This window comes from Hippopotamus amphibius, chromosome 17 (genome assembly GCF_030028045.1).
Source record: "Hippopotamus amphibius kiboko isolate mHipAmp2 chromosome 17, mHipAmp2.hap2, whole genome shotgun sequence".
Taxonomy (NCBI): domain Eukaryota; kingdom Metazoa; phylum Chordata; class Mammalia; order Artiodactyla; family Hippopotamidae; genus Hippopotamus; species Hippopotamus amphibius.
Window position 1 is genome coordinate 21,575,592 of NC_080202.1, and position 19,312 is coordinate 21,594,903.

General features: G+C 40.7%; 1 protein-coding gene across 3 annotated transcripts in view; it reads left to right on the forward strand.

Moving 5' to 3' along the window:
• Window positions 1-18,034, forward strand: part of HEATR6 (HEAT repeat containing 6) — a 40,212-nt gene extending 22,178 nt beyond the window's left edge. For 2 of the 3 annotated variants that reach the window (XM_057714891.1, XM_057714893.1), the window contains exons 12-20: window positions 6,839-7,194; window positions 8,077-8,199; window positions 8,736-8,822; window positions 11,382-11,516; window positions 12,297-12,419; window positions 13,114-13,238; window positions 14,105-14,201; window positions 15,201-15,405; window positions 17,079-18,034. In XM_057714891.1, the coding sequence (XP_057570874.1) occupies window positions 6,839-7,194; window positions 8,077-8,199; window positions 8,736-8,822; window positions 11,382-11,516; window positions 12,297-12,419; window positions 13,114-13,238; window positions 14,105-14,201; window positions 15,201-15,405; window positions 17,079-17,650 (1,823 nt within the window). In that variant the 3' untranslated portion in view covers window positions 17,651-18,034. The remainder of the gene's footprint in view (window positions 1-6,838; window positions 7,195-8,076; window positions 8,200-8,735; window positions 8,823-11,381; window positions 11,517-12,296; window positions 12,420-13,113; window positions 13,239-14,104; window positions 14,202-15,200; window positions 15,406-17,078) is intronic. The other variant, XM_057714892.1, reaches the window with a different exon arrangement.
• Window positions 18,035-19,312: the final 1,278 nt, after the last annotated feature.

Sequence of the window (19,312 nt, forward strand, 5' to 3'; positions counted from 1 at the left end):
GCATTTAGGTTGTTTCCATATCTTGGCTATTGTAAATAATGCTGCAGTAAACATTGGGGTGCATATATCAAGTTAGTGTTTTTGTTTTCTTTCAGTGAATACCCAGAAGTGGAATTGCTAGATCGTATGGTAGTTCTGTTTTTAATTTTTGAGGCACCCCCATACTGTTTTCCATGGTGGCTGCACCAATTTACATTCCTGCCAACAGTACACAAGGGTTCCCTTTTCTTCACATCCTTACCAACACTTGTTTCTTGTCTTTCTGATGATAGCTGTTTAGATAGGTGTGAGGTGATATCTCATTGTACTTTTGATTTCCCTGACAATTTTCCTGATGATTAGTGATGATTAGTAATGTGGAGCATCTTCTCATGTGTTTGGCCATTTGTGTCTCTTCTTTGGAGAAATGGCTGTTCAGGCTCTCTGCTCATTTTTAATGGGATTGTATGTTTTTTTTGTTTTGGGTTTTTTTTTTTTTTTTTTTTGATACTGAGTTGTATGATATCTTTATTAAGAAATATATATATTTGCATGGCTATATCACTTGCAGATATCTTCTCCCATTCAGTAGGTTGCCTTTTCACTTTATTGATGATTTCTTCCACTGTGTGAAAGCTTATTAGTTTGATGTAATCCCACTTACTCATTTTTGCTTTTGTTTCCCTCGCCTGAGGAGACAAATCCAAAAAAATAATGCTAAGACTGACGTCTAAGAGTGTACTACCTATGTTTTCTTCTAGGTGTTTTATGGTTTCAGGTCTTACATTTAAGTCTTAAATCCATTTTGAATTTGTTTTTGTATGTGATACAAGAAAATGGTCCAGTTTCACTCTTTTGCATGTAGCCCTGCAGGTTTCCCAACACCATTAATTGAAGAGGTTTTCTCTTCTCCATTGCATATTTTTGCCACCATTGTCATAGATAAATTGACCATGTAAGTGTGGGTTTATTTCTGAGCTCTCTGTTCTGTTCCACTGATTTTTATGTCTGTTTTTGTGCCAGTACCACACTATTTTGGTTATTGCAGCATTGTAGTATAGTTTGAAATCAGGGCATGTGATATCTCCTGCTTTGTTCTTTTTTCTCAAGATTGCTTTGGCTATTTGGGGTCTTCTGTGGTTCCCTACAAATTTTAGGATTATTGGCTCTAGTTCTGTGAAAAATGCTGTGAATATTTTGATAGTGAGTGCATTGAACCTGTAGATTACTTTGGGTAGTATGGACATTTTAACAATATTGATTCTTCCAGTCCATAAGCATGGTATATCTTTACATTTATTTGTGTTGTCTTCAATTTCTTTCATCAGTGTCTTATAGTTTTCAGAATACAGGTCTTTCACCTCCTTGGTTAAATTTATTCTTTGGTATTTTATTTTTTGATGCAATTGTAAATGGCATTGCTTTCTTAATTTCTCTTTCTGATTGTTGTTATTGATTGAAATGCTACAGATTTCTGTATATATTTTATGCAGCTTTACTGAATTCATTTATTAATTCTAATAGTTTTTTGGTAGAGTCTTTAGGGTTTTCTATATATACTATCATATCATCTGCAGTGACAGTTTTACTTCTCCCTTTCCAATTTGGATGCCTTTTATTTCCTTTTCTTGTCTGATTGCTGCCTCTAGGACTTCCAATACTGTGTTGAATAAAAGTGGCAAGAGTGGGCATCCTTGTCTTGTTCCTGACCTAAGAGGAAATGCTTTCATCTTTTCACTGTTGTGAAAAGCTGTGGTATGTTAGCTGTGGGTTTGTCATATATGGCCTTTATTATATTGAGGTATGTTCCCTCTATATTCACTTTGCTGAGAGTTTTTATCATGAAGGGATGTTGAATTTTGTCAGAAGCTTTTTCTGCATCTGTTGAGATGATATATGACTTCTACTCTTCTTATTGTTAATGTAGTATATCAGGTTGATTGATTTCCAGATATTGAACCATCCTTGCATCCCTGAGGTAAATCCTGTTTGATCATGATTGATGATCCTTTTAATGTATTGTTGACTTTGGTTTGCTAACATTTTGAGAATTTTTGCATCTGTGTTCATCAGGGATATTGGCCTGTAATTTTCCTTCTTTGTAGCATCTTTGTCTGGTTTTGCTGTCAGGGTAATGCTGGCCTGGTAGAATGAATTTGGAAATTGAATTCTCTTCATTTTTTTGGAATAGTGTGAGAAAGATTGATATTAAGTCTTCTTTAAGTGTTTGGTAGAATTCATCTGTGAAGCCATCTGCCCTGGACTTTTGTTTTGGGGGAATTTTTTTGATTACTGATTTGATTTCATTGCTTGTAATTGGTCTGTTCAGATTTTCTATTTCTTTCTGATTCAGTCTTGGAAGATGGTATGTTTTTAGAAATGTACCCATTTCTAGGTTGTCCAATTTGTTGGCATATAACTCTTTATAGTAATCTCTAATGATCCTTTATATTTCTGTGGTGTTGGTTATATCTTCTCTTTCATTTCTGATTTTATTGATTTGGGCCCTGTCTCTATTTTGATGAGTCTGGCTGAAGAGTTATCAATTCTGTTTGTCTTTTCAGAGAACCAACTTTTAGCTTCATTGATCTTTTTCTTTTTAGTATCTATTTCATTTATTTCCACTCTGAGCTTTATTTTCCCCTTTGAGTTTTGTTTTTCTTTTTTAGGTTCCTGTAGGTATGAGGTTAGATTGTTCATTTCAGATTTTTCTTGTTTCCTGAAGTAGACCTGTATTGCTACAAACTTCCCTCTTAGAGCTGCCTTTGTTGTGCCCTATAGATTTTGAAACACTATGTTTCTATTTTCATTTGTCTCAAGGAATTTTTTTATTTCCTCTTTGATTTTTTTCAATGACCTATTGGTTGTTTAGTAGCATGTTGTTTAGACTCTACTTGTTTGTGTTTGTTCCAGTTTTTATTCTTATAGTTGATTTCCAGTCTCATAGGATTTTAGTCTGAAAAGATGCTTAATATGATTTTAGTCTTCTTAAATGTATTGAGACTTGTTTTGTGGCCTAACATGTGATCTATCCTGGAGAATATTCCATGTGCACTTGAAAAGAATGTGTATCCTGCTGTTTTGGGGTAGAATGTTCTCTCTGTATATATATCTATGAAGTCAGCATAATATAATGTGTCATTTAAGTCCAGTGTTTCCTTATTGTTTTTCTGTCTGGATGATGTATCCATTGATATATGTGGGGTGTTAAAGTCCTTACTGTAATTATATTACTGTCAGTATTTCCTCTTGTGTCTGTTAATATTTGCTTTATGTATTTAGCTCTTCCTATGTGGGGTGCACAGACATTTACAAGTGTTAAATCTTGGATTGATCTCTTTATTGTTATATAATGCATTTCTTTGTCTTTTGTTACAGTCTTTGACTTAAAGTCTATTTTTGTCTGATACAAATATTACTACACCAGCTTTCTTTTCACTTACATTTGCATGGAATATCTTTTTCCATTCTCTCACTTTCAATTTCTGTGTGTCTTTAGATCTGAAGTGAATCTCTTGTCAGTAGCATATATGTGGGTCTTGTTTTTTATCCATTCAGCCACCTTATGTCTTTTGATGGGAGCATTTAGTCCATTTTTATTTAAAGTAATTATTGATGGGTGTGTACTTATTGCCTTTTTGTTAATTGTTTTCTGGTTATTTTTGTTGTTTTTCTGTGTTCCTTTCCTCTTCTCTGCTCTCTTCCCTGTGTTTAATGACTTTGTTGAGTGTTATGTTTGTACAATAAGTCCCCTACATATGAATGAGTTCCGTTCCAAGAGCATGTTCATAAGTCCAATTTGTTCGTAAGTCCAATAAAATTAGCCAAGTTACGCAACTAACATTGTCAGCTATATAGTAGTGTACTCTAATAAGTTTATAATATTAATACATAGATAATACATAAAAAAACAAACACAAAAAATAAAGAAAATGTTTTAATCTTACAGTGCAGTACTTTGAAAAGTACAGTAGTACAGTACAATAGCTGTCATACAGGAGCTGGCATCGAGTGAACAGGCAAGAGTTACTGACTGGAGGAGGGAGAGGAGGTAGGTGATGGTAGAGCTGAAGGATCGCCAGCAATGAGAGATGGAGGGCAAGCTGCTATTTTACTCACACCTGACATTGATGGAACACACGTTTGCATCTTTGAAAGTTCACAAATTGAAGGTTCGTATGTAGGGGACTTACTGTATTCCTTTCTCTTTGTTTTTTGAGTTTATCTAGTATTGTTTTATGGTTTATAGTTACCATGATGTTATTATATAACAAGCTGGTATACAGCAGTGTATTTTAAGTTAACGGTCACTTAAGTTTGAGCACATTCTAAAAGCACTACATATTTACTCCCTACCCCTGTGTTTTATGTTTTTGATGTCCTCTTTAACATCTTTTTATTTTGTCTCTCTCAACTAATTATTATAGATATATAGGATTTTATTAGTTTTGTCCTTTAATAGTCATACTACCTATATAGGAGGTTGATCCTTTTTGCCTTTATCAGTGAGATTTTTTTTTTCATAATTTTTTAATTTCTACTTATGGTCTTGTGTTTTCTGTTTAAAGAGGTCCCTTTAACGTTTCTTGTAAGGTTAGTTTAGAGGTGATGAACTCCTTTAGTTTTTGCTTGTCTGGGAAGTGCTTTATCTCTCCTTCAATGAGAGCCTTGCCAGAGAGAATATTCTTGGTTGTAAGGTTTTCCCCCCCTTTCAGTGCTTTGAATATCTTGTGCCACTCCCTTCTGGCATGTAAAGTTTCTGCTGAAAAGTCAGCTGATCATCTTATGGGGCTCCTCCATATGTAATGAGTTGTTTTTCTTTTGCTGCTTTTAAGATTCTCTGTTTAACTTCTGACTTTAATTACAATGTGTCTTGGTGTGAGTCTTTTGAGGTTCATCTTGTTTGGGACTTCTGTGCTTCCTGGACTTGCATGTATGTTTCCTTTGCCAGGTTTGGAAAGTTTTCAGCCATTATTTCTTCAAATAGATTTTCTGTCCCTTTCCCTGTCTCTTCTCCTTCTGGGACCCCTATAATGTGAATGTTAGTACACTTGATGTTGTCACAGGGGTCCCTTAAACTATCCTCATTTTTCTTGTTTCTTTTTTCTTTTTGCTGTTCCATTTGGGTGATTTTCACTAGCCTGTCTTCCGGATCACTGATCTGTTCTTCTGTATCATCTAATCTGCATTTGGTTTCCTTTAGCGTATTCCTCATTTTTGCTGTTTTGTTTAGCTCTGATTGGCTCTTTTTTATATTTTCTGTCTCTTTGTGGAAGTTCTCACTGTGTTCTTCCATTCTTCTCTTGAGTTCAGAGAGCATTTTTATGACCATTAGTTTGAATGCTTTATCTGGAAGATTGCTTATTTCCATTTCATTTAGTTCTTTTTCTGAGGTTTTGTCCTTTTCTTTCATTTGGGACATATTTCTTTGTCTCCTCATTTTGCCTGACCCCCTGTTTGTTTGTATGTATTAGGTAGATCAGCTACATTTCCTGTTCTTGATAGAGTGGCTAAGTATAGAAGGTGTCCTGTGAGGCCCAACAGTATGGTTACCCTGGTCACCAGAGCCAGGTGCTCCAGGAGTGTCCCCTATGTGGGTTGCATGTGCCCTTCTGTTGTGGCTGGGCCTCACTTTCTGCAGGTGTGCTGGTGGGTGGGGTTGGTTCCCAGTGCATCTGGTTGTTGCTGGGGACTGCATTAGATTATTACTAGCTGGGTGGAATCCACAGGTGAACACAGGATGGGGTGAGTGATGCTACTGAATTAGATGGGGAGAGTCAGAACTGTGCCTGCCTGGTAATTCCCTGGCAGTCCAGTGTTAGGACTCAGTGCTTTCACTGCTATGGCCTGGGTTGGATCACTGGTCAGGGAACTAAGATCCTGCAAGCTGTGTGGCGTGGCAAAAACAAAAACAAACAAAAACAAAAACAAAAACTGGTGCCTGGCCACACCTAGGTAGAGAGGGAGACAAAGAAAGAACTTTTTTTAAAGTGGCACTTGCTATCTCCTCAGTACCTCTCAGGCACACGCCTTAATATTAGTCAGTGAATCTCCTTCACATATGATCCAGGTGACTTTTCAGACTGCTGTCTGTGTGCCAGGACCTGGAATGAGTGAGTTTTGTGCACAGCCTTTTAGAGTGGATTCTCGATTGTCTGCAGCCCTCTGGCTCTCTCTTAGATGTAAGCCCTGCTGGTTTTCAAAGCCAGGCATTATGGTGGTTCATCTTCCTGGTGCACATCCCTGGGCTGGGGAGCCCAATGTGGGGTTTAGAACCCTTGCTCCTCAGGAGGACCTCTGAGGCTGGGAAATCCCTCCTGCTTGTGATCCACAGCCCTGGGGGTGTAGGCCCCTGCCAGACCATGCCTCTGTCCCTCCTACTTGTCTCAGCGTGGCTTTTTTTTTTTTTTAAATCCCTGGTTGTGGAAAATCTTCACTGCTAGTTTTCAGGTCATTCTCAGAGACAGTTGCTCTATATGCAGTTGTAATTTTCCTGTCCATAGGAGGAGAGAGCCCAACATCTTCCTGCTGTGCCATCTTGTCCTGCCCCCTCACTTTAGCCTGTTTGAGTCTAGAGTAGTCTGTGGCCCTTTTTCTTTCTTTTGTATTGATTTTGGAAGGGTCCAAGCCAGTTGTCTCATCATGTGTCATATACTCTCAATTTCTTGGATATTTTCTTTATGGTGTTAACTTACACTTCTGTCGTGTGTGTTTCCTATAAACTAGAAGTTAGGTCTAGTGGTTTAATTAGATTCAAGTTAAACAAGGAAGCCATAATTCTTAATTGCTTGCAGGGATAATTATGATCCTTGTGGTAACTGCTCCTGTGGTGATAGGTTCTTACTGTTTCCTTTGACAGATGTTAATGTTCGTGTGTGCAGTCTCACTCTGTTGGGAGCCATAGTGTCCACTCACGCACCTTTACCTGAAGTCCAGCTCCTTTTACAACAGCCCTGTTCTTCTGGACTCAGCAACAGCAGTTCAGCCACTCCTCACCTCAGTCCTCCTGATTGGTGGAAGAAAGCCCCTTCAGGACCCTTTCTGGAAGAAGCAGCAATTAGCTCGCCAAAGGTGTCTTCAGAGCCCTGCTGGCTTATTCGGCTTTGCATTTCCATTGTTGTTCTGCCCAAGGAAGATTCCTGTTCAGGTAGTGATGCTGGCTCCGCAGGAGGAAGCGTCTATGAGCCATTCCCCTTGCGATTGGAGGCCTTACAGGTAGGAGGTTTCATTTCCTCCTCTCTGAAATGGAAGTAATCATTCTTTCTTCATGGGGTGATTACTTCATGAGGAGTAAGTCTGTAAAAATAAGGTCAAACCAAACCGTGTGTCATTGGTGCTAGTGAGAGTTGTGTGTGAATTCACATTTTAGGTGTGAATGCTTTTTTTGTTGTTTTGTTTTCGGGGGTAGGTAGTGGGGCTTGGTTGTAAAATATCAGATTCATCCCTTTTTGTTGCAAGCCATTTTCGTCACCTCAGGTATTATATGACAGGTGGGTATAATAGATTATATAATAATTCTGAAAGAAATTGTAAGGTTAATCTTTGATTTCTGCATCTGAAAGTTAAATAAATGTTTAATTTTCTGTAAACTTCTCTCTGGTCTTATATCTGCTTAGAGACAACAAAATATTTGCTCCTTTGAAGGAAGAAAACCACCCTAGATTAAAGTGGTTTTTTTTTCTGTACTCAAATATGATCTAAGACACAGGTTTGGTCCTGGGGTCTGCTAAGCATCTGGTTAATATTAAACATGTCCTTTAACCTCTTTAACCTTAAACGTCTTTAACCTTTAACTGTTTCAGTCTTAGTTTCTTCAGCTGAAATATTCAACAAATACCTACCTTGAAAAATTGTTCCCGGGCTTAAGTGTGATAATATTGATAATCCTAATGAAACACATTTTGCAGATTATAAAGCACCATGAAATTTTATGATATACTTAATTGACTTTAGTCAAAGATTACGGTTGTTATTCATTTCATTAGTGTCAGATTTCAGCTCCTGTTGAGTGTGAGTGACTTCTGAAATATTGAAGCACTTCTGGATATTGCAGTCCTGTATTCAGGGCTTGAGGTTAATCCCCTGTTTTCTTTGCAGGTGTTGGCTCATCTGGCAAGGGGCTACTTTTCAATGACTCAGGTCTACTTGATGGAGCTTGGAGAGGTGATTTACAAGTGCCTGGGGGAGGCAGATCCGTCCGTCCAGCTTCATGGAGCAAAGGTAATTTTCATTAAAAGCTATGTGCTTCAGGGAGCTCAGCTCGGTGCTCTGTGGTGACCTAGACGGGTAGGATGAGGGTGGGGGGTGGGAGGGGTATCCAGGAGGGAGGGGATATATGTATACATATAGATGATTCCCTTCATTGTACAGTGGAAACTGACACAGCATTGTAAACCAACTATACCCCAATTAAAAAAAAAAAAAGCTCTTCCTTTTATATTTTTCCCTCTGCTACATGTCCATCAATTCTGTTTCTTTAGGCGGTTTCAAGTAGGAAAGTGGTATCCATACATTCCTCTATTTTCAGCTCTACATATACACCAAAAGAATTGATTTGGTAATAAATTAACAATATATACCTGGTGATTTTGCTCTTGGAAAGAATGCCTCTGAGATAGGAGTTACTGAGAAAAGAAAGAAAATCAGTTGGAAATTATTTTTCCCCTTGATTTGAGGTCATCTCCAAACTGAAGTGGCTTTTTACCTCTATGGTTCTAATACTCATCTCTGATAATCTATTTCTTTTATCTTGGCAGCTTCTGGAAGAGCTGGGTACAGGCTTAATACAACAGTATAAACCAGATTCTTGCGTAGCACCTGATCAGAGAGTGCCAGTCACCTTGGTAAGTACATACATATTCATGGTTTTCTCCTAGTGCTTCAGTCAGTTTCATTTTGAGGCTCAGTGGTTAAGTGGCGTAGAGAGTATAGTTCCTTCTAATATCAGAAATTATGGTTTATAATCTAGGATGAATAGGTTTTATTTGCATTTCAGTTTATTTGCAGTTTGGTATGTGGTAGGATTATGTGTAACTTACAGCCAGCAATGGAAGAACCAGCTTTTTTGTTTTTGTTTTTGTTTTTGTTTTTACCACAAAACCTAGCTTGGTTGCTCATTGTGCCCAAGAGGCAGACTAGAATGGTGGGAAGAGCCCAGGATCTGGAATCAGAAGGCATGAGATTAAACTACTTATTGATATGTGACTGTGAGCATAAGTTCCTTGTTGCAAAGCAGAGTAAAAATCCTTAACTCATTGGACTTCTGGAAGTTCGAATGAGATGTGAAGACTCTGGCAAATAGCAGATACTCAGTGAATCTTAATTCCCTTCACCCCTCTCCCTGCCAGACTGCTCCCCGCCTTGTTCCCATTGAATTCTGTGCTCTTAGGTTCTTTGCGTTGCCCGCACCCGACGCCAGTTATTCTTTGGAGGAGGAACATGTGAGCCCATCACAAAAACCTTCTACTCAGTGCCAAAAGCCAACTCAACTCAACATTAGGGATGTTTTCTCCCTCTGCCCTCCTCATTCTGCATATTCTTTTTCTCTTCACAGTTTCATCATCCTTGCAGTGAATTAAGACTGTCTAGCTCTAGTCGCTTCCCTTGACTGCCACTAAAATTGAAATGTCAGCATTTGTAGGGAGTTGAGTTGAACTTTGCTATCAGACAGACCTGGGTTTAATCTAAACTTCTCCTCTTGTTCAGGTGACTTTGGGCAAGACTCTTAACTGTCCACACTTAAGTGCTGTTTCATATGTAAAAAAAGGGATATACTTTCTGTATTACCGATCTGTTGTTGAGTGGTAAATTATCCTAAACGCTTAGCAGCTTAAAACCATATCCTGCGTTTATTCTCTCACATAGTTTCTGTGGGCCAGGAATTGAGGGCAGCTTACCTGATGTTTGTGGCTCAGGTCTCACGAGGCTGCAGCCAGGATGCTGGAGGGGGCTGCAGTCAGCCAGATTTGATGGGGGCTGGGGGGGCTTCTTCCGAGGTGGCCCACTCACTCGCTTACCTTGCACGTTAGTGCTGGCTGATGGCAGATCTCATTGGTTCCTCCCCTCGAGGGCCTCTCTGGAGGGCTGCTCCAGTGTTCTCCTGGCAAGGCAGCTGGCCTCCCTTATAGCAATTGAATCGAGAGAGAACAGACAGAGCTGTAGGATTTTTATAACCTAGCTGCAGAAGTTCCGCACTGTCATTCCCAGAACACCCCAGAACACAGGTCAGCCTTAGTGTAGGAGAGGATGGCCTCCTGAACATGAGGAGGTGGGAATCATCGTGGGCCCTCTTGGAGGCTGGCAGCCACACCTGTCCATGTTCCTCTGCTTTGGGGCGGGAGGACCCAGGTTTGATGTCCAGGAGCTAGGATTGTGGCGGTAAAAGAACTGGTGTGTGAGTACATTGCAAAACTTAGGACTAAATCCATGGGGCAGGAAATGGAAACACCAAAACCCCAGCCAGATTTGCACATGGGGCATGAAATCCCAGGGTTTTTACAATGCGTGGGAAGGAGACTGTTAAAGATACTCTGCAGATGCCTACCTAGAGGGGCATTGGGGTGAGAAAATTCCTCAAAGTGCTTAAAACAGAGCCTGTTGTTCAATTTAAGAATCTCCACTGTGCACCGGTACTGTGCTAGGGACTTTACACAGTCTTACATTTTATTATCGCACAAATTCTGCCAAGTAGATCTTTTTGCCCTGTTTTACTGAAGAGGAACCAGAGCTTAGATAGGTTCAGTGACGTGCCCAAGGCTGCAGGGACAGGAAGTAGCAGCTGAAGGACTGACTCCACCCCAGCGCCTCCTCTGGGTCCCGTGCTCTTTGGACTCGGGCACACAGCCTCAGGCTGCTCTGGGACCCTGACCCCTGTGCCCACAAGGGAGCAGATTTGAAACAGCCCTGGCTGGGTGTCAGTTGATCTGATTCTAGTCCAGCTCTGCCGCCCACTAGCAAGTTACGTTATCTCTTTGTGCCTCAGTTTCCTTGTGTGAACATGGAGATAAGGCTGTATTCTTCGTTTAGTTGGGCTGAAGATTAAAATAAGTTGATATGGGTAAAGCACTTAGAACAATGCCTGGCGTGCGGGAAGCTCTGAAAGACAGCTGCTGCCACTGCTGTAGCTGTCCTCACCTTCACCTTCCTCCCTGTTATCACCATCACTATTGCTGCTTCACTCTATCAGACTGTGGTTTCCTGATGAATGAAATAGAAGCATTTAAGTAGTTGTTTTCTAAAGTTCCTTTTGTTGCTGTGGAAGAAGTACTAGTAAAAACATTTGCAGTAAGCTAATACTTCAAAGAAAAACATTTAATCACCGTGGTTACTGGTGGTAGTCTTAGTGTCGAGCTGGGTCCACCATTGTCTCTTGGGCTGCAGTTGTAACTGTGCCCCTGTTCCAGGTGGTGATGTTCTGGACTATGATGCTGAACGGTCCTTTACCCAGAGCCCTGCAGAATTCAGAGCATCCGACTCTGCAGGCGAGCGCCTGTGATGCCCTGTCTTCCATTTTGCCGGAAGCCTTCAGTGATCTACCGGTAACGTTAATTTGTGTCACTGAGCATGAGAGCTTGAGTTTGATTTTGACTCTTTTTTCATTTTGAGCCAGTATTCAGCATCATCGCTGAGGAAAAGGTGCATGTTCTGTCTGAGTGTAGGGTGAGGGTAGTGAGGAACAGCACTGAAATCTTAATGTCTCAGGACCACTGTTCCTCCCTGTGCCTAGAAGGCGGAGGGGTGGGGGAGAAGCGAGAGTAGCAGAGGCTTTGAAATCAGATTTCGGAAAGATTTCAAATCCAAAAGTTAGAAGATCCTAGCTCTTTGGATTTAAATCCTAGCTGGTTTAACTCCTAGCTCTTCTACCTTCTAGCTCTTTGGTTGTTTTAACTTCTCTAAAAATTAGTTTTATCACCTATAAAATGGAAATGATGTGAGTAATAACAGGAAGCATGTGAAAATGCCGAGCTTGGTGCCCAACACACATAGTGTTCAGGCTGCTGCTTCCTTTAAACCTTAATGGCGTTTGCATCCGTTCTTATTTATATAAATTAGTTTTTATGAGGAAGGCAGCTTGACTCAAGTAGGAAAGTAAAATGACCTGCTGCCCACAATGGTAGAGATGAAATGTAATCATGATGCTGTGTGTGCCCTGCCCCGACTGGGGGGCACTTGTTCTCTGCCAGGTTAGCCTGAAGGGCTCAGTTGTGGTCAGCTCCTGAGTGTAGATTCAGCACGGGCATGTCACAGTCACTCGTCGAAGACTTTGGCTCATAGCTGTTTCAGTCTCACTTCTCCTTGACCGTCCTGTCTCATTGCAGAGTGACAGGCAGATCCTGTGCATCACGGTGCTGCTGGGGCTGAACGACAGCAAGAACCGCTTAGTGAAGGCGGCGACCTCGAGGGCCCTCGGGGTCTACGTGCTCTTCCCTTGTCTCAGACAGGTCAGAGTGAGCCCGTGTGGCTCCGCCGTGCCTCTTCAGAGTCCATTTTATTACTCTTTTTGGTGGATATAGAGCTTCTGAGTTGGACAGTAAAGGAATTAAATTGTTTTGTAATCTAGTTTCCTTAATTGCTACTAAAATATGCTAATGTCTGTAGGTCACTTGTTTTTAACTTTTTTTCCATGCTGCCCAGGACCTTAGGCCAGTAAATGTTTAAATTAACAGATATTGGAAAAATGGGACATTACCATGTGACAGTAATAATTTAGAAAGCTAATAGAGTTTTTACTAAGGAAATAAATTTCTCCTTCACTCTTACTTGTGACCTTTGTCTCACTGAGAAGTGTGTTTCATTGGCCACATCTCTTCCTGAGGTGGCCATCAAGCCAAGCACAGAATCCATAGGTAGTTGTCACGGGCCGGGTTATAAGACGTTCACACGCGCAAAATCTGTAGGCTCCTTGGACGTGCGTGGCACATACCAGAATCATGGGAGACCTTCACCTGGGATTTTAATGAATGTCCAGATTGTAATATAGAAGAAGAACAGTAAATTGATTGAGTAAATGAATTTTGATTTCCAAATAGAAATTTGTGGTAAAGGCTTATAGCTTTATCTGAAAATAAATTGGAGAGTTTTCAAGGTAGCAGTGTGAACTCCTAAAGTAACTACAGTGTTTTGTTTATCCTACAGGATGTCATATTTGTTGCAGACACAGCAAATGCAATATTGATGTCACTTCAAGACAAGTCTGTTAATGTCCGGGCCAAAGCAGCCTGGTCCCTAGGCAACCTGACAGACACTCTGATTGTCAACATGTAGGTGACTCAGCTCATTTCCCCTGGGTGACTTCTGAGGCTAAGGTCCCAAGAGGATATCTTTATAAAAGAATTATAAAAGAATTCGCAGTAATTCCCCTATATTATGTAGTCAGTCTTGCTGCTTTTTTTTGTTTTATATTTATTCAGGTAATATGAGTAAGCTATTTTTAGTGTGTGTATGTATGTATGTGCATATACATACATATATGAATATGTATAAAAATATTCTATGCTGATATAAATAATATATCCACATTGTAGAAAATGTGAAAAATATAAAAGTAGAAAACCAAAACCTTAGTAATGGTTGCCCTACTTTTTAAATATTGTTTGTATTTTTTTAATATCATCACAGGTTAAAAAAAAATTTTCAAACAGTACAAAGGGGTATGCAGTATAAAGCCTTTCTCCTACCTTAATCCCCTAGTTTCCCTCCCCAGAAGCCACTGCTTTTTATTCATACACAAGTATCTTGTTTTTTTGTCCCTTAACTCTAACATATAACATCTATAAGCATTCTCCTGACTTCGCTTTTTATAAATTAGTCTTTATTATTATACAGTCATCACTCTGTGATGATTATTTCACCATTACTCTGTAATTAAACAATCATGTTATTTTAGGCTTTTATATTCATCGAACATTTTTGTGCATAAAATCTCCATTTTGAGATATTCTGTTTGGTTACATCCAAAAGAATGTGGACCTACTAGGTCAAAAGGTATAAACTATAAGTTGTTGGTATAATCTGAACAGATTTGTGGAGCTGTTTTTATAGTTATACTGAGTGAATATATTTGTACTTGTATATATTTGAGTGGGTTTTACCTTTTAACATGTTTTGCCTGCTTGTGGTGGGACAGGGAAACACCAGACCCAAGTTTCCAGGAAGAGTTCTCTGGCCTCCTGCTCTTGAAGATGCTGCAATCAGCTATAGAGGCATCCAAGGATAAAGACAAGGTAGACCTACAGCAAAACCTGGTATTGCTCAGTTAGATACTTAGTGTATTATAGTTTTATCCTATCAAATTTATCCCTGTTCAAAGGAGATTGAGGATGTACTCAGGGTATATAGTGTACACTCCACACTTGTACAGTTTCTTTCCTGTCTCATGGAAAATATCAGTGCCATTTATAGGACTGCTTCATGATATCTCCATGTAGTTGGTTTTTTCCAAAAAATCTTTAAGTAGAATAGACAAGTCAGAAAGATGAGCAGCTTGGCTTTGAACATTCCCTGTTATACTATTAAGTTTAAAAGTGCAGACCTAGGCTTTAGGGTCAGGCAGACATGGTTCAAATCCTGGCTTCCCCGTTAGTAGCTGAGTGACCTTTGGTGCATTATTTAACTTCTACAAAGGTGAGTTTCTTTTTCTACAACATGGAATTCATTACATATACCTCATTGGACTCCAAGATGCCTTTTTTTTACAGTACCTATCACATTCCTGACCTATACCAAGTGCTTAATTTAGTACAGTGTTTCTGAACATCTGGGAAGCCCTACCTGAGACTAATTCAGTCAGAATTGGTTTTTAAAAAAGAAACCTCCCCAGATGATTCTAGTATGCTGCATAGGTTGAGACTCTAGTCTAGCAGAAAAGTATTGGACTGGAATTATGAAACCTAGCATCTCCAAGCCTCGCTGAAAACCAGCAGTGTCCTATTGCCCCTGGGCCTTACATGCCATCTCTATAAAACAAGGAAGATGGACCTCTCTAAAGTCCAGTCTAACATTTAAAACAATCAGGGCGAGGAGCTCTGTAGAACCTCACCTATCTGACGGCTCAGAATGTTAACCACACAAGACCTTGCTGAGTTCTAAGAATTTGTACCTTTACAGGCTGCATTTTTTCATTCTCTCTCTTGCTTTAAGATGTCTTGGGCCTCCTGGGTTTTTTTAAGCTGAAATTATACTTTGTGACACATGTCTTTAGCATGGTTTACATTTTATCCTAGGTAAAAAGCAATGCAGTCCGGTCCCTTGGAAATTTGCTTCATTTTCTGCGGCCATCTCATATAGAAAAACCCATATTTGCTGAAATCATTGAGGAGGCTATTCAAACCCTCATTTCTACTGTGCTAATTGAGGCTGCCATGAAAGTCCGATGGAATGCTTGTTATGCAATGGGAAATGTTTTTAAAAATCCTGCTCTTCCCTTAGGTAAGAAAGTCTCCTTCTTCTCTCTGGTGGGGGGCTGCTTTGGACAGCACACACCAGTCTACATTTGCTATTAAAGCCATAATATTATTCATAGTGTTTACAAAAAAGAAAACATGCTCAACACCCCAGTTTAGGGGAAAAGTGAGATAAATTATGGTATATATATTCAAAGAGATACTTTGTTGCCACTTAAAATTATGTTTACAAAAAGTTTTTGATAATCTGGAAAAATGTTTCTGATGTTAAGCAGATTTAAATAGGATATGAAAATTGTTTCTACAGTACGATCCCAATAAATGGGTAGGAAAAAGACGGGAAGTTAGTCTGATTATTAGCAGTAGTTGCCTCTGAATGGGATGATGAGTAGGATTTTATCTGCTTTCATTTTCTAAATTTTCTACAATGAGCATCTACTGTTTTAACAATCAGGAAAAAAAGTGAAGGGGGAAACAGACCTGGGAGAAAGAGGGTATAAACTAGAAATCCCATCTGAGCCCTTGGTACTGAAGTGGGGTGCTGCATGGTCGTGATGTGCTGTGCACCTTCAGATATCATCAGTGGCTGACAGCTGCTCGGGTGTCTGGATCGCAGCCTCCAAATCCCAGTCACTTGAATTGCCGGCATTTGCCTTGTATATCTGTCTCTGCGACAAGATTTGAAACATGAAGGTGTGTTCCTGGAGAGGTGAAGCCATTCTGGACCAGCAGAGCCTGCATCATGTGAAGGAAATCTGGCTCTGCTCCCCTTTACTGCCAAGAGCGTGCAGGCAGACCAGTCAGCCCTGAGCCAGTGGAGATGTAGCCTCATGGCTTTTTCCACTGAGGAAACAGCCTAAGCTGACCTTTGGGGTCAGAGCTCAGTGAGCTGGGTATCAGCTGCCTGTCTTCAGAGACAACAGAGAGTTTGGGAAGGGCTGGGAGCCTTAGGGAAGCTGTGCTCTACTCTGCGTGCCATCTTGAGGACTAAGAACCCCCAAACGGAGCGAATGGTGGCAGTTCTGATGAAGAATTAAGCTGGCCGATTTTGTGGGGCCGACAGGACCACAGAGGGGACAGCAGTCCGGCCATCATCCTCTTGATATGAGCAAACTGAGCGTTGAGTTAATCTGAATCCTCTCTTCCCCAGTCACTGCCTAGACAGTATTTTCTTTTTCTTTGCAATAAAATGCATGACTTGCTTTGTCCAGAACAGGTTCTAGATGCTAATCTGGGTGACGAAATAGTCTTTTGCCAGCATGAACAGGGCTGGGCATACAGCTGTACACTTGTGCGCTGCTCAGAAGCGCCCAGCCTAGAGGCCAGGTGGGGCTGCAGTTCAGTCCCTGTGCCTTCCACCAAGCCTTACCCCTCAGACCAGCATCTTCCCAGAGAAGGAAGCTGCTGTCCAAGTCACCAGAGTCCCTCTTCAGGGTCGCAGAGGTCCTAAGCACATCAGGCTCATCTAGGGAAAGGGTCGCTTTGGGAGCTGGTGCTTGGCCACTTACCTGGGATCACATAGTCACTCACTGCCCTGATCGTATAGGGTTATTGTGAGAATTAAATGAAAACATAAAATGACTAACTTGAGCGCTAGTGTATGTGCTTCCTTCTGCCCCTCTTCCTCTTGCCCCTCTTCCTCTTACCCCTCTTATTTCTAAACCTTCATTTGCTTTAATGACTATGGATTCTTTCTAGGAACAGCCCCGTGGACCTCCCAGGCCTACAACGCCCTGACATCAGTTGTGACGTCATGCAAGAACTTCAAAGTGCGCATCAGATCTGCCGCTGCCCTTTCCATCCCGGGCAAGAGAGAGCACTATGGCTCTGTTGACCAGTACGCTCAGATTTGGAATGCGTTGGTCACTGCCTTACAGAAGAGCGAAGACACCACGGACTTTTTGGAATTCAAGTACTCTACCAGCCTACGGACCCAAATCTGCCAGGCGCTGATTCACCTCTTGAGCTTGGCCGGTGCCTCAGACCTGTCCTGCATCAGAGAAACCCTTGACTTGAATGGGAACATGGTCCAGTCCTATATCCTACAGTTTTTAAAATCAGGAACAGAGAGAGATGACACTGGAGCACCCCACAGCCCACAGGAAAGAGACCAAATGGTCAGAACAGCCCTGGAGCACATAAGCAGTGTCCAGGCACCAGCTGGCGACACAGCCAGAAAGGCCATCATGGGCTTTTTGGAAGAGATCCTGACCATTTATCTTGACTCATCTGGACCACAAGTAGCACTGCTAGGATTGACAGATCGGTGAATATTCTACCATACTTTCCAGGTGTCAAGCGACTACAGGAAGACCTGAGCCTGAGCATCAGATGTGTGGGATTTAATCTTAGGGGCAGAAACAGGCCTTTCACCATTTATTTAGACTGAGTTAGCAGCTATTTAAGTTTTTCTCAAAGGGCTCAGCCACTTTAGAGAGAGATTTCACTGTGGTGGCCGTGGCCGTGGTTGTTGGAACCTCTGACCTGTGCATCCAGGAGCCAAGGAGTTGGGTTGTTGTGTGGGCTGGGCAGGCTGGGGGGTTGTAAAGAGTGTTTAGTTTCAGAAGAGTATTAAAAAAAAAAGATTTAGGAGTGAAAATGTATATTTCGTCTCTGGGAATTGTTTTTCTTTTATAATAAACTAATGTAAAGCAGTGTGCCCATAATCTACCATTTTTATCAAGTTGCACTTATAGAAAGCTGCAATTGGAGCTGGTGTTCAGCCAGTTCTTGCCGGTACAGCCACATCGATTGCTAAAATACTGAGACAGTTCCTTACAGGTTGATAAATAGCGGTTGCACTGAGCTCCCCGAGTGGCAACCCCGGAAGCCCCCTCCACGCCTGCCCACAAGCCTGTAAAGAGTGAACTGGGCACGCAGGGGCCTCCGGACAAGGCCCATGCCCATTTCACCCTGGCTGTAACCTCAGCTTCTATCTGAATTTCCTCATGCCTTTTAGGAGAACCTGGTCCCATATGCTAAACTTATGGTTGTTTTGCCACCTTTGGATTTGTGCCTTTAAAAAGGATTATTTATTTAATTTAGATGATTACCAAGAGAGGTTTTTAAATTATATTTTGATAATGCCCAAGCAGTTATAAAAGTAATTTCTCACTGAAAAATTATTTACATTTAAATTTTGTGTACATCTCTTGACCACCAACAATTTATTGGAAATGATTTCAGTCAGGAACTTAGAGATATATAATAAAAGATTCCACACTTGTACTTGATATGGGATAAATAAGAAGATATATAGAGTGGGTTTTGGCAATGTATTGTTTAGCTTAAAATACGTATTTCAGAGCATTCATGTGTCCCCAGCTTCTCTCCTTTGCCTTTAGGTTGCTCTTCTCCCCGTATGTTGTTGTTTGTTCAGAAAATACTGTTTAGGCAGAGACTAGGGAACAGAGTGCTAAGATAGCTGAAGGCCCACTTTTCTGTCGGTAGAGTATCAGTTTCCAAAGAATGAGACTATCAGCACAGTAAAAACTACCATATAGAACATTCTTTAGACTTGTTTTTCTTTGGACATCTTCAAATGTGATGATTCTGGACATGAATTATTATAGAGGCCATGGAACTGAGTTGAACCTGTGATGAATCTTAGAACTCCCTTCTCTTGAAGGAATATATTCTTAGTAGCAGCTTGTTTACCTATTGTTTTCATAAAAGTAAAAATGTGGCATATATAACTTATTCCTGGTTCTTTGGGCTTTCACTGGTAGGTTTCTTGTTAAAATATCCGTGAAGTGACTTTGGTTTCACTTGATGATTCACTCTTATCCTTTGCTTACCTTGAATAAAATCTAATTTTTTTCTTTCTAAACCTTTCGCTTCCATTAAGGTATGCAGGTTTCTGAGAACAGATGTTAATGTCTGTATGCAGGGGAAAACCAAGGGTAAGCACTTCTAGAAATTCCATGAATGTG